Source organism: Microtus oregoni, unplaced genomic scaffold, assembly GCF_018167655.1.
Source record: "Microtus oregoni isolate MIOR12 unplaced genomic scaffold, Mior012 000074F_ref0000038, whole genome shotgun sequence".
NCBI classification, from domain to species: domain Eukaryota; kingdom Metazoa; phylum Chordata; class Mammalia; order Rodentia; family Cricetidae; genus Microtus; species Microtus oregoni.
The window spans coordinates 2,074,934-2,090,549 of NW_024544004.1; the positions used below are offsets into that span (position 1 = coordinate 2,074,934).

Here is a 15,616-nt window from a genome sequence, read left to right on the forward strand (position 1 = left end):
ATAAACAGATGGGCTGCCAAAGCCAGGACTGCCCTGTCAGGGCTGCACAGATAGAGTGAGTATGTGGCTTCTAATGTGACCCATTAACAGTGAGATCTGTAAGTGAAACCAGCTAGCTAAAAGCCCTTTAAAGGACCAAGTTGAGCTGGGCACTGGTGGTGCACACCTTTAATCCCAGCATTTGGGAGACAGAGGAAGGTGGATCTGTGAGTTCAAGGCTAGTCTGGTCTACAGAGTGAGTTCCAGGATAGCCAGGGCTACACAGAGAAACTTTATGTTGAAAAGAAAACAAACAAAAACAAAAACAAAAAAGGATCCAGCCCATCATTAGTCCCTGTCCTGTAGGACCCAAAGATGGATTTTGAAAGGGATGCTGGTGTTCAGGCTGGCCTAGTTCACCTCATGACACCCCTATACTTTGAGCTAGAAGGGTGGTGCTCAGGACAGGCTTGAGGTGCTGAAGGGAGAGGGCCTCTTCTGAATTAAACCTTCAGAAGAACCAGGTAGCAATTAAACTGCTTACAAGGACTGTGTGGGTAAAGAGGCTAGCTAGCAGGAGTATATGGTGCAGCCTCATTTGCTTTGTGGAATAAAATATCTGACCCTCAGACCAACCTCTTTTCTTTTTGGCACACATTTGAGAAATGCAGAGGGTTTCTAAATTACCCACATTAGCAATTTACGTTTGATCTTGACTTGTGTCCCTGAATGGAAGCCAGAGTGACATGTGAACGCACGTGCACCCCATACTGTCCCACATATTTACCTGAGTGCAAACTACAACTGAGCCTTCCCATTCTTTGGCTTGGGTTATACAAAGCATTTCCTGGTCCCAAAGGCTATCTGAAGGTCATTGGCAAGGCGTCAGTATGAGCAAGCTGTACCCCTCAGATGAAAGTTCTTATGTCTGAGCAACTAACCCCAAGAGAGCTGAGAGGTGCGGTTCAATGTTCATACACAATGCTCTGCCAGGAGACTACCTAGAAGTCTCCATGGAGTCAACTCCAAGTCAGTCAAGGAGTTCTCTATGGCAGGACTATGTAACCCACAAAACTGGAGTCATTACTTGATGACCTGAAATATCGCAAAGACTAATAACTGGCTCTCTAGTTCTGAAAGAATCTTAATGTGAACTTTTATAATAGAAAGTTTTTAGTAGAAAGAGGACTGAAAAGCCAATAGTCCAAAGCCAGATGATCTAAGTCTTTTCTCAGAATTTGCCTGTGAAACCCTTAAAAATGATTTCTTATAGAAAAAGTTAGAGGATTCGAAATTAAGCAATTTAATCACTTGTTAACCACAGAAACAAAAAGATGTATGCTAATGATCACTCACCATTAATTGCTTCATGTATGTCCTACATAGTTTTACTATACAGAGATTTAGAATTTAGTACTGATCAAGTTTCATGTCTGTTTTATTGAATAATTTAGACAGTAGCCAGTAAATCAACTGACGACAATACTATTTTCTTTCTATGCAAAAGCCAGGCTTAACTTATATCACTTTTTCTACAGTAAATAACTCGCCACAAGTCTGAGAAAGAGAATACATAGGCTCTCTGTCTCTTTCTCCCTCTCTCCCCCCTTCCTTCCTCCCTCTTTCCTCCCCAGCTTCCTTCCTCCAATAACTTGCCACAAGCCTGAGAAAGAGAATGCATGGGATCGTTCTCTCTGTCTCTCTTTCCCTCGTCCTCAGTCCCTTATCCCCATCTTCCTCCCTCTTTCACTCCCTCCCTTATTCCCATCTTCCTCCCTCCCTTATCCACATCTCCCCCTCTCTTTCCCTTCCCTCATAACACCACTGGTTGATGTTTAAATTCATTATTTCCAATATATTTATTTACTTCTTTATGTATACAGCCAATGACTTCCAAAAGCTCTGAAATTGCTTTTAAAATACATTTTATGGAGATTCTCATGAAAATTAGCAAACTCCAAGAAATGCAAGGCTGTATCTGAGGGGTGTGTGCATGTGTGTGTTTGCATACGTGCATGTGCTTCCTGCTCCCAGTTCACATTCTTCAGCTGACATTCGTGATGCTGATATCTAAGGCTGAATCTTTTGTGGTCATTTATGTGGCTGTCCTACACACTGTGGGATGTCATTGACATCCCTGGCCTTTACTCACTACAAGTTAATAGCACCCCCATTCCTGTGACATGATGAACAAAGATGTCTCCAGACATCACTACCACATGTCCTTTGGGGACACAGTTGTGATAGTTGGTCATTACTTGGAAGTTTGGGCTCCCAGCTTAGGGAGAATGCCATTCAACTCTGCTTCTTCTTAGGCAGCTGGTTAGTTTTCCCCAAATACTTGGCCATCTTTATTCACTATTCCTTTGCTCTAAAACTACATGTCACCATATTCTTCCCTCCCAGGGTTGTTGCTGAGAAAAACATGTAAGCATGTGGGAGGCACCCAGCACCTGCCAGTTCCTTCTCTCCTTGCTTGCTCCCACTGCTGTAATTTCAACACTAGGAAACAGGGATCCTGGGAGAAGGGAGAGCACAGCTCAAAAGGTCTGTGCTACACCTGTACCGGAGGAATGACTGTAGCAACCTGTAGTCATACCATCCAAACACATATACACTTATATTATTCTAGAGGCAACCATCTGCAACTGTGCCTTAGAGGGGAATCAGGGACAGTAAGGACATGCTTTATTTCACATGAAAAAATGCACATATTTTACAGCCTAAGAGGAAACTTCAAGAGAGTCCAGAAACATAGTTCTCTGTGTAAAGGATTGGTTAGCGCTTAAGTGTCAGAAGCCCCAGGACAGCAGTTTTGCTGGTGCCGCTCTATATAGTCACAATTATTTTAAAAAGCACGGGAGAGACATTTCTAACCACATACTTACACATGAGTAGTATTTACAGTTTTTTGTGTGTTTGTCTGTGTTCAGGCACACGTGTGAGGAGGCCAGAGGACAAGCTTGAAATCTTGGGTGCTATTCTTGGGATTGACCTAGCTTTTGATGTTTTAGATAAATGAACTCTTTCTTGCCTGGAACTCATTGAGAAGCCTAGGCTGGATGGCCAGCAAACCATGGAGATCCACCCACCTGTCTCCATCTCCTCCATGCCGAGATTACAAACACATGGCACCACACCAACATTTTAAATACATGGGTCCTGCAGATTAAACTCGGGTCCTACCACTGATCTAGCTCTCAAACCTCATGTTTATACCACCCTTTTTTAAAAAAAATGGGATTTTAATGTGAATGTTTGGAAAAAATTTCAGTTCACTAATCTTAACAGCTTTACTGGGGTATAAATTCTAAACCATAAAGGCATATTAAGTATTATGACAATAATTTTTAGTAAATTTACAGAACTATCTAACACAATGATTGAGTTTCTAAGCCTTCTCAACTGATCCCCAGATTGACTGGCTCTTAAATACCTAACACATAGGAAAGTCCTTTTCTATTCTCTGGTCCAAAGGAAGCTCAGTCCTCAGGCATCACTGAGTGGTGAATCCATGAACAAACTGAGGATAAATTTAAGTTAGCCTTCACGTCCTCTTAATCAAGTCTGCTGACTTCAAAGTCAGCACCTCTTGGCCCCCACATTGACTACAGTGTGATGTGTTTCAGATTGAAGATAGAGAGGAAGATTTCACCTTCCTGAAGTGAAGAGGGTAGTGGTAGCATAAAGAGACGCTTAAGTGGATTTGAACAGAATGGAACAAAAGCAAAGATGTCAAGTAACTTGGAAGGAATGAAAAAACCTTTCTCTAAGTGAAGATAGGTGGCTTAGTTCATAAGTTGCTTCCCATCTGGAGGACCGTTATTATGTGCTTCTGAAGGAAAAGAACTGAAAATCTCTTGATTGTATTAAAGTGTAACAATAAATCTCACCATGCGAGGGGAGCTACAATATAAGGGATAATAAAAGAAAATGTTATGGCACTTAACTTCATGGCCTCAAATCTCCCATTCAGTCAGAACAGAGACTCTTCCATCACCAAGAGAGAACCGGACAATTTAATTTTTGTTTCTATTCATGCTCAGGCCTGTGTTGGAGCTCTTCCATATCTTCTATTATGCTACTTGAAAATGGTTGCATAGTTTGATACAAACAATATCTCAATCTGACATCAACAGCTTAGTTTTGGACCAAGTGATTTCATTCTAAATTATCGTTGGCTGACAGATGCTGAGAGCTACCCACACAAGATCTGAAAAAGCCATGTTCTCTAATTTAATATTATAATAATTTTAAATTACAGCTTTATTAAGAGGAAACACAGATTTATTTATAGAGAACACTGATGGTTTCTAATGATGATCAGGGCTGCATTATGCTATTCACTGCAGCCCACATTCGGACAGCTTCAATTGTCTGAGTCACTAACAAAAGCATTCTGGTACAAACACTGTCCTCCTTGATTCAAAGCAGTGAAATCCTACAAAAGCGGGCCTTGGAAAGAGCCAACCCCTGCCCTGAAATATCCTTTTCTCCTTGACCAACCCACATGAAAATGGCATTTCTGCCTTTGGGTTTAAAGACATTCTACCTCAAACAATTGCTTTTCCCTTGGCTTCTGAGACGCTGCAAGATTCTTTTTTTTCCTCTTTGAATGTGTATGATTTTGTGGAGGTTTGGTCTTCACCCCAAGGTGCATCTTAAATCTCTTTGTGTTGTGTCAGGGTGGTATGTGTGTGTGTACTATGTATGTACATGCGCGCGCGCGCACACACACACACACACACACACACATGCACACGAGTATTCAGATGGTTGCTCAAATTGCATGTCTTGGTACACATGCGAAGTTCAGAGGACAACCTTGGGCGTTGGTCCTTGCCTTCTACCTTGATTGAGGGAGGATCTCCAATAGATCTCCAGTATCTACAAGAGTAGCTGCAGCTTCAGGGGCTCCTCCTATTTTTACCTCCCATCTTGCTGGAGGAACACTAGGATTGCAGATGCTTGCTACTATGTTCATTCTATGGGTTCGCTCAGGTCTTTACTCAGAGACATTTCTCCAGGACCCCCTTTCAATCTTTTCTATCCCTCCCAATTCTTTATGGTAAATTTAGACTTTACCTTCTTAACCCAGAAGATACCTCTAAGCAAACAATGTTAATATAAACATTTCTATCTTTTTGCAGTCCACCAAGTATTTTGATATAATTCTGGAGCACCAGGTAAGGAAGTCAGTGGAGATGCTAAGTACGGGAAGCCACTCAGGCCAGCAGCAACAGATCCAGCACTCCAACGCAAGATTAGAGCCACTAATCCTGCAATCTCCTCCCCTGACAGTGCTTATGGGGAACGCTTAACCTCTGCCTCCAATCCCTGCCTGCCTCTAAATCCTTCATCTTCATTTTCAGATCCTTCCCAGCACTGACACTGGATGTCTGGACAATATCTAAGTCAGTGTGCTTAACTAAACCCATTTAACTTATTGGCATCTAGCTTTCTTTTATCCAATTTATTTATTTTATCTAAATCAGCATTTAGTATACAAATTTTGAGGTTTGAAACATCACTTCAATGTTCTCATCAATCTACTGTCTCTAGGATAATACAGATCCACCACCCCTAAACTCAGTTTGATCCCTACTTACATTTCCAAGTCAATTTTTCTTCTCCACAGAAACTTCCTACTACAGCCAGACTGGTTTATCTATGCCAAGATTTCAGAACTTCTCCATGGGATTTCCCTGCCTGCTCCCACCTCTGGCTAAGCAAATCCAAGATAGAGCTAAGTCTCTGCTCTTTTGTGGAGCATGTCCTGGCACCCTGGCACCCAGGAACATCCCAATCAGCATTATGTCCTACTACTTAGGTGACAGATGCTCACATCTCCAGAGTCATTTAGTAGCCTGTGTCTTATGGATCCACAGAGGCAGACCTGTGTGTGAGAGTGTTTGGGTGGTGGATGCTCCAGTATTTCTTGGCTGATGATATAGCTGCCCCTCAGCATTTCCTGGAATTCAAATAATCTATCTATTAGGTTGTTAACTTGTGCAATGTTAGTCTTCTGGGATTAACGACTTCTTGGGAAAATGAAAGAAAAACCCTCAGCACCATCTCTGTGGGTCCCCAAATACATACAGCTGGGACTTAGTTTCCACAGTATGAAAAGTACTCGGAGGAATTCTTCTCCCATTGATGCCGCCAGTATTTGCAAACTAGTTGGTCAGACTAGAAAACATGCTGGTCGTACTTTGGCAATAGCCTTCCTAGACGACTCCAGACCCAAAGAAAACAAGGGTCAAAGGCTAGTGCTCAGAGAAAAGCAAGACACTTAGCACTGTGTATTCTAGAGACAGAAAAACACCTCCCTTTCCTGTGTGAGGTCTCACCCGTGACCTTTAGTAGTATTTCACCAATCAGTTGCTCTGACTGAAAACAGAGGCTGAACACCAGACCACAGTGGGAGAACGGTAACTTAATCTAGGTCTTCAATCAGCTACTCTCTGTTCTGCTCCTTCCTACTCTTCCACTCAATCCAAGCTTGTAGACGGCCAGCTTCAACGGTCAGATTCTGCTTCATGACTCAAAGGCTGACTGAGGATATAAAGTAGCTTCTGGAAGCAGCACAAACATTTTTGGAATTTACAGTCACAACCAAGCACCCTGCACACAAGGTTTCACAAGGTCAGGCCAGAGACTCCAGGTCAGCACTTTGCAAAGATGGGATTCTATTAGCAGACTCTGAAGAAAACAGCATCCAATCTTCGGGGGGAACATCAGGCAGATAAGAAGACTGCTCATGCCAAGCATTCTACTGCACCTGTAAGGCCTGCCAACTCGTGGGCATTTGTTTCTAAATTAAGTGGCCAACACAGATGATTCTGGAAATCTATTTTCTGTGTCAAATCAGTCCCACTAATGACTGCCAGATGTTGGGGGTGAGAGACCTGGAGGAAGGTAGGCGTGGTTAGAAATGAGCAACACAGCCTGACATGGTGGTATATGCCTGTAAGCTTAGGATTGGCGAAGTGAAGGCAGGAGTATGTTGAGTTTGACGCCAGTGTGGAATATATATTACCATAAGTTCTAGGCTATCCCAGTATGATGGTAAGTTTTAATTGTTTACTTGACGAACTTTAGAATCTCCTGGGAAGAGTGTCTCAATGAGGTATTGTTTAGATCAGGTTGTCTTGTGGGCATGTCTATAGGGGTATTATCTTGATAATTGAGGTGGCAAACTCCCCCACACCCACTGTGGGTGGCAGCAATCCCTAGGCAGGAGATCCTGAACTATATTATCATGGAGAATACAAGAGGAGTGTAGGTGTGCCTGCATTTATTCTCTCTGCTCTTGAGAGTGGATATGATTAGCAGCTTCATGTCCCTTGCTGCCTTGGCTCCCCAAAATGATGGACTGTAGCCTGGCATTGTGACCTAAAAATAAACCCTTCTCCCTTAAGTAGTTTTTTGCCAGGGTATTTTATCATAGCAACTAGTAAGGAAACTAGGACACCTGAACTATATAAGGAGACCCAACCTAAAAAGAAAAGCAAAAGAAAACAAACACCAAAAACAACAACAAAAGACAGAGGAAAGAAAAAAGAAGTGCGCAACATGGGGAATCCTGGTAGTGACAGAGGTATTATGAACCCTGACTATGTTGTTAGCAGATACACACAAATAAAATTGCAAAGAGACTTATACATAGAGATACCAGAAAAACTAGGAAAATCAGAAGGAGACTAATGAGCTAACACATGAGGGGCAGTATAGCACTAGAGTTTTAAGACATGTTAGCATGGGATGAGGAGGAGGAACATTTGTATCATTTCTAGAACCTCTCTGTGAATCTATAATGATCTCCCAAGCAAACATTAATAAGGGCAATTTTGAAATGTAGACTTCTAAAATAGAATGCAGGAGGATGCTACCTTACAGGTACAAATAAAAAGATGCTGCTCTTAAAAAAAAGACCTGGACTTGAGACTTGGTATCGTTAAAGTTGTTGTTTACCAGATCACACTGCCAGTCACCTCACATCTATCCAGATGTACCCCAAAAGGACTTCGACTTTTGTTTATTGCGAGTGACCTTAGCCCCTTTCCATTTATCACGCTGCGCTGGTTTGACCTTGGGAAAGCAAGTTCCTCGTTTGTGCTAAGTGGTAATTAGCAAACACACAAAAAAGCTCATTTTAACATCAAAGTCAAAGTACTTAGTGCCACTTTTACAGTAAACCCTGACATTTTGCATTTGTACCCTTTTCTAGGCTGGATAAACATGAACTAAGTAAGTGCCTATTTCTACAAAAACCTTCATTCATCATTTCACTAGAACTTACAAGGCATTTTGCTAAGGCCAGGGAGGCGAAAACCCCCCTGGTGTTTTGTATTCTGGTAGAAATTGTCATCACTTACTTTCCTTGTGAAGCAGGGACACCTAAAACCCAGCAAAGGCTGACAGCCTAGCATTTTAGGGGTCACAACAGAGCCCATGCCATTGCTTGAAGCGGCAAGCTAGGCCCTGCAGTTCTTTTCTAAGTCTCCAAAGAGAAGCAGAACAGTGTCTTCACTCACCAATGTCATTGCTGCGGTCTGAGAGGTCCTTGTCGAGGATGCCAGAGAGTGCGCTGCCCGCCAAGTCAATCTTTGGACTGTCACCCCTACATTAAAAACACAAGTCCAGACATTTAATAATCAGTGTGCCCTTGTCATTCTGTCCACATTCTGGCTGCACACACATTATGGAGGGTGGCGTGTGTGTGTGTGTGTGTGTGTGTGTGTGTGTGTGTGTGGCGGATGGCACTGTTACCTGCAAAAGGAGCCAAAGGGAGGTAGTGAAAGCCAATGAACTGTCCGGCCACACGGGCTGTGGTATAAACTGGCCAGCAGACTGGATGGCCCTCTGTTCTGTGCATATTTTCTAAGATGGCTATTTTAATAATGACCCTTTGCCAAAGCACTTCTAGCCACAAACCCTCCCGCTGTCTCCACAGGATGCGACACAGGCTTGTTCCTGCCCCATGGCCAAATAAGCACTGGCAAACTGGCGGCTTCCCTTTTAAGGAACACAGAATTTAGCCAACGCTTCTTGTCAAAGGTCAGCTACTTTTAACCTTGAGAAAAAGGTTCTCTGGCCTGGGGCTGAGGCATCGGCCAGGCTGTTGACAGGCATAAGGTGTCAAGTTGAGGTCTGGCAGCTTGAAGGCTGGCACTGGGGTACAAGTCTATAAAATTAGATTGCTTCTGAGTGGTCATGCCCTACCCCCACTCTATGCCCATTATGCCACGAGTGACTTCTCTCAGAATCTGGGCTGGAAGAAGCCCACATGAGGATGGGAATATGTCTCCAAGATAAGGAAAGACACAGTTTCTTTGTAGACTAGCCTGAGATTCCCTCCATATCCCTCCAAAAAGGCAGCTCTTTGGCCCTATTCAGGAGATGAGCCCCAAATAAAGTTATCCGAGGACTGATCCTCACCATGAAATGTTGAAATAATTGTTCCTATCAAAGCAATAGAAATAAATAGTCCATCTCACAGCCTTTGCAAGTTACCATGGCTTGAAGTCAGAATATACCAGGAACAGACTCACTGCCCCAAACCTCTGTCTGGTGGGAGTATGGAGAGGCCCAAGGTGGGAAGTACCTCCTCTGGAAAGACACATAGACCACAGGTCCACAAGGCATGATGACTACAGGTCACGGTCCTGAGTAGGGCTGGGGAATTCGGGGCACATGGAACATGATAATTGGGCATTGGGGGAAATAAAAAGACATACCTATTAGAGGCAGGACTGTGCCCTGGGGAAATGGCTCGCTGAATTAAAGCTCTTATCACACAAGCAGGAGGGCTTGAGTTCAAAATCTACAAACCCACATAAAGCCCGGCCCAGTCGTATATGTCTGTAATTGCAATGCCCCTAAGGTAGAGATTGAGACAGAAGAATTCCCCAGAAGTCTATGAGCCAGCTGAACTCAGGAAATACAGTGTGGCATGGCTGGACAAAGGCGTGAGAACAAGAAATCTTATCTTACACAACATAGAAGGCAATGACTGACACCTGAGGTGATTCTCTGAGACAACATGAAAGAGAAAGGAAGAGAACAGGAAAAAAGGAGAAGAGGGTGGGACTGAGCAGAGAAGCAAGTGTACATGAGATGACGAAGGGTCCCAGCACTACAGCTTAAAGTCTGGGCTATGTGTGTATTTTTGTGAGTGTGTGCGTGTGTGTGTGTGTGTGTGTGTGCGTGCGTGTGTGTGTGTGTGTAAGTTTATAAGTACAAGCTGCTCTAACCAAGGAAGTGAAAGATCTATTTGACAAGAACTTTAAGGCATTGAAGAAAGAAACTGAGGAGTATACCAGAAAATGGAAGGACCTCCCTTGCTCTTGGATTGGGAGGATCAACATAGTAAAAATGGCAATTCTACCAAAGGCAATTTATAGATTCAATGCAATCCCCATCAAGGTCCCTTCAAAATTCTTCACAGATCTTGAGAGGACAATAATCAACTTTATAGGGAAAAACAAAAAACCCAGGATAGCCAAAACAATCCTATACAATAAAGGATTGTCTGGAGGCATTACCATCCCTGACTTCAAACTCTATTACAGAGCTACAGTGATGAAAACAGTGTGGTACTGGCATAAAAACAGAGAAGTCGACCAATGGAATCGTATAGAAGACCCGAATTTTGACCCACAAACCTATAAACACCTCATTTTTGATAAAGGAGCCAAAAGTATACAATGGAAGAAAGAAAGCATCTTCAACAAATGGTGCTGGCATAACTGGATGTCAACCTGTAGAAGAATGAAAATAGACCCATATCTATCACCATGCACAAAACTCAAGTCCAAATGGATTAAAGACCTCACTATCAGTCAGAACACATTGAACCTGATAGAAGAGAAAGTGGAAAGTACCCTACAGGAGATGGGCACAGGAGATCGCTTCCTATGTGTAACCCCAACAGCACAGACATTAAGGGCAACATTGAATAAATGGGACCTACTAAAACTGAGAAGCTTCTGTAAAGCAAAGGACACTGTCACCAAGACAAAAAGGCAACCTACTGACTGGGAGAAGATCTTCACCAACCCCACAACAGACAAAGGTCTGATCTCCAAAATATATAGAGAACTCAGGAAACTAGACTTTAAAATGCTAATTAACCCAATTAAAAATGGGGCACTGAACTGAATAGAGAATTCTCAGCAGAGGAAGTTCAAATGGCCAAAAGACACTTAAGGTCATGCTCAACCTCCTTAGCGATCAGGGAAATGCAAATCAAAACAACTTTGAGATATCATCTTACACCTGTCAGAATGGCTAAAATAAAAAACTTCAATGATAGCCTTTGCTGGAGAGGCTGTGGAGGAAGGGGTACCCTCATCCATTGCTGGTGGGAATGCAATCTTGTGCAACCACTTTGGAAATCGGTGTTTCGGTCTCTCAGGAAATTCGGGATCAACCTACCCCTGGACCCAGCAATACCACTCCTGGGAATATACCCAAGAGATGCCCTATCATATGACAAGAGCATTTGTTCAACTATGTTCATAGCAGTATTATTTGTAATAGCCAGAACCTGGAAACAACCTAGATGCCCTTCAATGGAAGAATGGATGAAGAAAGTGTGGAATATCTACACATTAGAGTACTAGGCTGCGGTAAAAAACAATGACTTCTCAAATTTTGCATGTAAATGGATGGAAATAGAAAACACTATCCTGAGTGAGGTAACCCAGACCCAAAAAGATGAATATGGGATGTACTCATTCATAATTGGTTTCTAGCCATAAACAAGGGTCACGGAGTCTACAATCGGTGATCCCAAAGAAGCTAAGTAAGAAGGTGAACCAAAGGAAAAACATATAGTTGTCCTCTTGGCTATGGGAAGTAGACAAAATTGCCGGGGAGAAAATTGAGATCTTGGGGGTGGGGTGGGATGGGGGTAAGGGGAAATGGGGAGAGAAAAGGGAGAAGGGGAGAATGGGGGGAACTTGGGGAAAAAGGAGGATTGGGATAAAGGAAGGTTAGATAGGGGAGCACGGAAGCACAATTCTTAGTTAAGGGAGCCACCTTAGAGTTGGCAAGAGACTTAAACCTAGAGTGACTCCCAGATGCCCAAGCTGAGGTCCGCAGTTAGTTCCTTGGGCAGCTGAGGATAGGGAACCTGAAATGACCCTATCCTATAGCAATACTGACGAATATCTTGCATATCATCATAGAACCTTCATCTGGTGATGGATGGAGATAGAGACAGAGACCCACACTGGAGCACTGGACTGAGCTCCCAAGGTCCCAATGAGGAGCAGAAGGAGGGAGAACATGAGCAAAGAAGTCAGGACCACGAGGGGTGCACCCACCCACTGAGACAGTGGAGCTGATCTATTGGGAGCTCACCAAGGCCAGCTGGACTGTGACCGAAAAAGCATGGGATAAAACTGGACTCTCTGAGCATGGCGAACAATGAGGGCTGATGAGAAGCCAAGGACAATGGCACGGGGATTTGAATCTACGTAATGTGCTGGCTTAGTGGGAGCCTAGCCAGTTTGGATGTTCACCTTCCTAGGAATGGACGGAGAGGGGAGGACCTAGGACTTACCACAGGGCAGGGAACCCTGACTACTCTTTGTACTGGAGAGGGAGGGGGAGAGGAGTGGGGGAGGGGGAGAAGGGTGGGAGGAGGGGGAGGGAAATGGGAGGCTGGGAGGAGGTGGAAACTTGTTTTTTTTTCTCCTTTTCTCAATAAAAAATGGAAAAAAAATAAGTACAAGCTGCTTTAGTATTGTTTAGATGAGTTTAGGGCTGAACTCTTGAAATCGGCTAACTTATCAGGGGCTCATCCCTGGAGACGACTGGCCTTCCCTCTCCCAGCAATCATCTTCTTCTAGGAATGAAGCCCCGTGAGAGTCCCCCAGTTCACACTGGCATGTCAGCATGTCTGTGGTGAAGGACTCATGGAAGGCGCTAGATCTCTCTTTTCTCAAGGAAACAGCCAACTTTAACGCTCACATACTCCTCACTAGAGGGCAGAGTGGCAAGAACTACCGGTATCTTGTTTCCCCTGTTGGGCCTTCACTGAGGGTAACGTGTCACAAAGCCTGCTCTAGAATGTGCATTATGGAACTTGCTGGATCAGAGCGAGGTTGAAACAGAAGTCCAGAAAGAATATGATCTACTGGAGAGCTTGGAAGGGAAATATCTTCAGAGATGGGCCAGGCCTTTATTTACTATCTCATCCAACATCCTAAGGCTTTGGAGTCCCCAACTGGGGACCACCTCAGACTCCCTTTCTATATAGGACAACCAAAATTTAGGGCCCTCAAGGCTGCTGCCTTGGGCATATACCAAGCCATTTGGTGTGGTGGGATGTAGGCGGGGGGGGGGGACAGGGAGGAGGTATTTAAAAACTTTTGATTTTCTGGGCCTCCGCATCTACTCATTTCAAGGTATAGTGAACTTTCTACTAGTTCTGCACACAGAGATTCAACTAACTGTACAACTCAACAATAAAACCACAATGACCAGAGTTAGGCATTTCTCAAAAGGGGATATCCACATGGACAATAGGTACATAAAAAAATGGCTCAAAATCATTAACAATCAGGGTAATGCCCATCACAACCTTACATTGTTTAGAATTTCTAGTAACAAAAAGGAAAACACTTAGCTGACAGTGATAACGCATGCCTATAATTTCAGTACCTTAGAGGTGGAGGCAGGAGGATTACAAGCCTGAGATCAGCCAAGGATACATAATGGATGCAGGAGGATTACAAAAGTCAATTCAGCCTGGGCTACATAGTGATGGCTCCCCGCCTCAAGGGAAAACCACAGGTGCTGGAAAGATGAAATCCCAGTAACCTGAGTTCAATTCCTGGAGACCACAGAAACGTGGAAGGAAAGACCAATTCCATAAAGTTGTCCTTTGACCTCCACACACCCCCACACGAATATTTTTTTAATTAACACTGATCTCAAAGAAATAGAAAACTGAACAGTGATTACCAAAGCTTGAGGAAGGTATAGAGAAGAGAGAAATGGAAAGATAATTAATAAATCTATGGCCACAGATGGGCATAGGAATAACTTGTAATGCTCTATAGAATGACTAGAAATTATAGCCAACAGCAATTGATTAAATATTTCAAAATTGCTAATAGGGTTTTTGAACATTCCCAACATAAAGAAAGAATAAATACCTGAGGTGACAGATAAGCCAATCATCCTGATAGGATCAACAATGAACTATATGTGTGTACTAAAATGTCATACTATACCCATAAATATATACAATTAACTATTTTCCAATGAAAAACAAAAATATTTGTGCTGGGGATAGAGTGTTACAATAGAGTTCTTGCCTAGGACATGTGAAGCCCTGAGTTCAGTGGATAATACCACAGTAAATAGAGTTGTACTTTAGAAAAAAAATAAGGGGACTGGAGAGTTAAGAGATTGCATTGCTCTCGCAGAGGACCTGAGTTCAGTTCCCGCAGCCATGCTGGGTGGCCCATAACCATCTGTGATACAAGCACCAGGGAATCTGACCCCAGTTTCTAGTCTCCACCAGCACCTACACTCGTGTGTGTGTGTGTGTGTGTGTGTGTGCATGCAAGTACACATTCTTTTGTGCAGGCACACAGTTTAAAAAGTTGAAACGAAAAAGAAATGAAAATACTTAGGGGAAAGTCACATGTTGATTGTAGATTTTTCTTGTCAGCATTCCATAAAGAGTATGGGAATAACACCATAGCATGATATCTAGAGTGAAGCATGATTGTAAGAAATAAAGGTGATTCAAAGTATGGGGAACACTGGGTACACTATATATAAATATTATACCACTGTATTGGAAGGACGAGTGTGCTTGGCTTTTGGCATCCAGGAAGGGAGGCTTCTGAAAGCCGTCAAAAGGCAAGCTGGTTTGACATCCTGGTGGGCAGCTGAAGCACATCAGAGGAGCTGACGGTGAGGAGGAGGGTTGCTTCTGAACTGATCACATGTTCTTCAAAATTTGACTGCTTCAGAACACATGGTTTCATGATGTATTTTGGCTACTCTCAATCTTAGAGCTGCTGCATACTTCGAGTTAACTGGAAGTTTCTTAGCAAATGAGAGCCTATCTCAAGGGCTGGAGATGACTTCAGTGCCCATTATTACTATATGACTCAACTATTTTATTCTTTTATAGGTCTTTTTCTTTCGGAAATAGTGTTTTAACCTTTTAGTTTATTTTCTATATTTGTGTGGGGCATGTCTGCATGCATTTGAGTGGTATATGTGTTGGTGGTATGCATATGCGTACATATGCAGTCCAGGACTGATACTGGCTATCTTCCTTGATCACCCTCTCCTTATTTGTCACTCTTAGACCCCACATGAAGATATGGTCATGCAGTGTTTTTCTCTTCGTCTCAAGTTTATTTCACCTGCTATATCATGAAATTTTGAAAGTTACTCAGATCTGTGGAAAATCATAGGACAAATTAATTGAGTTTTAAGAATAGAATATAGATTTTAAGTGTTCATATGCTTTGAACCCACTTCTGAGCCATAGTTTGGACCATATGAAAGATATAGTCTGTAATAAATAGGTTCTATGCATTGTTGTATTGTTTACAATGAAGAACGACCCCCCCCACACACAAAAAAAACCCCAATGGAC

At 43.0% G+C, this 15,616-nt stretch overlaps 1 protein-coding gene across 1 annotated transcript in view; it reads right to left on the bottom strand.

Annotated features, from left to right (window-relative positions):
• The window catches only part of LOC121441312 (SH3 domain-containing kinase-binding protein 1-like), a 167,395-nt gene that overhangs the window by 19,324 nt on the left and 132,455 nt on the right, over window positions 1-15,616 (bottom strand). Inside the window, exon 13 of the mRNA XM_041642448.1 lies at window positions 8,517-8,602. Coding sequence (XP_041498382.1) covers window positions 8,517-8,602 — 86 coding nt within the window. The remainder of the gene's footprint in view (window positions 1-8,516; window positions 8,603-15,616) is intronic.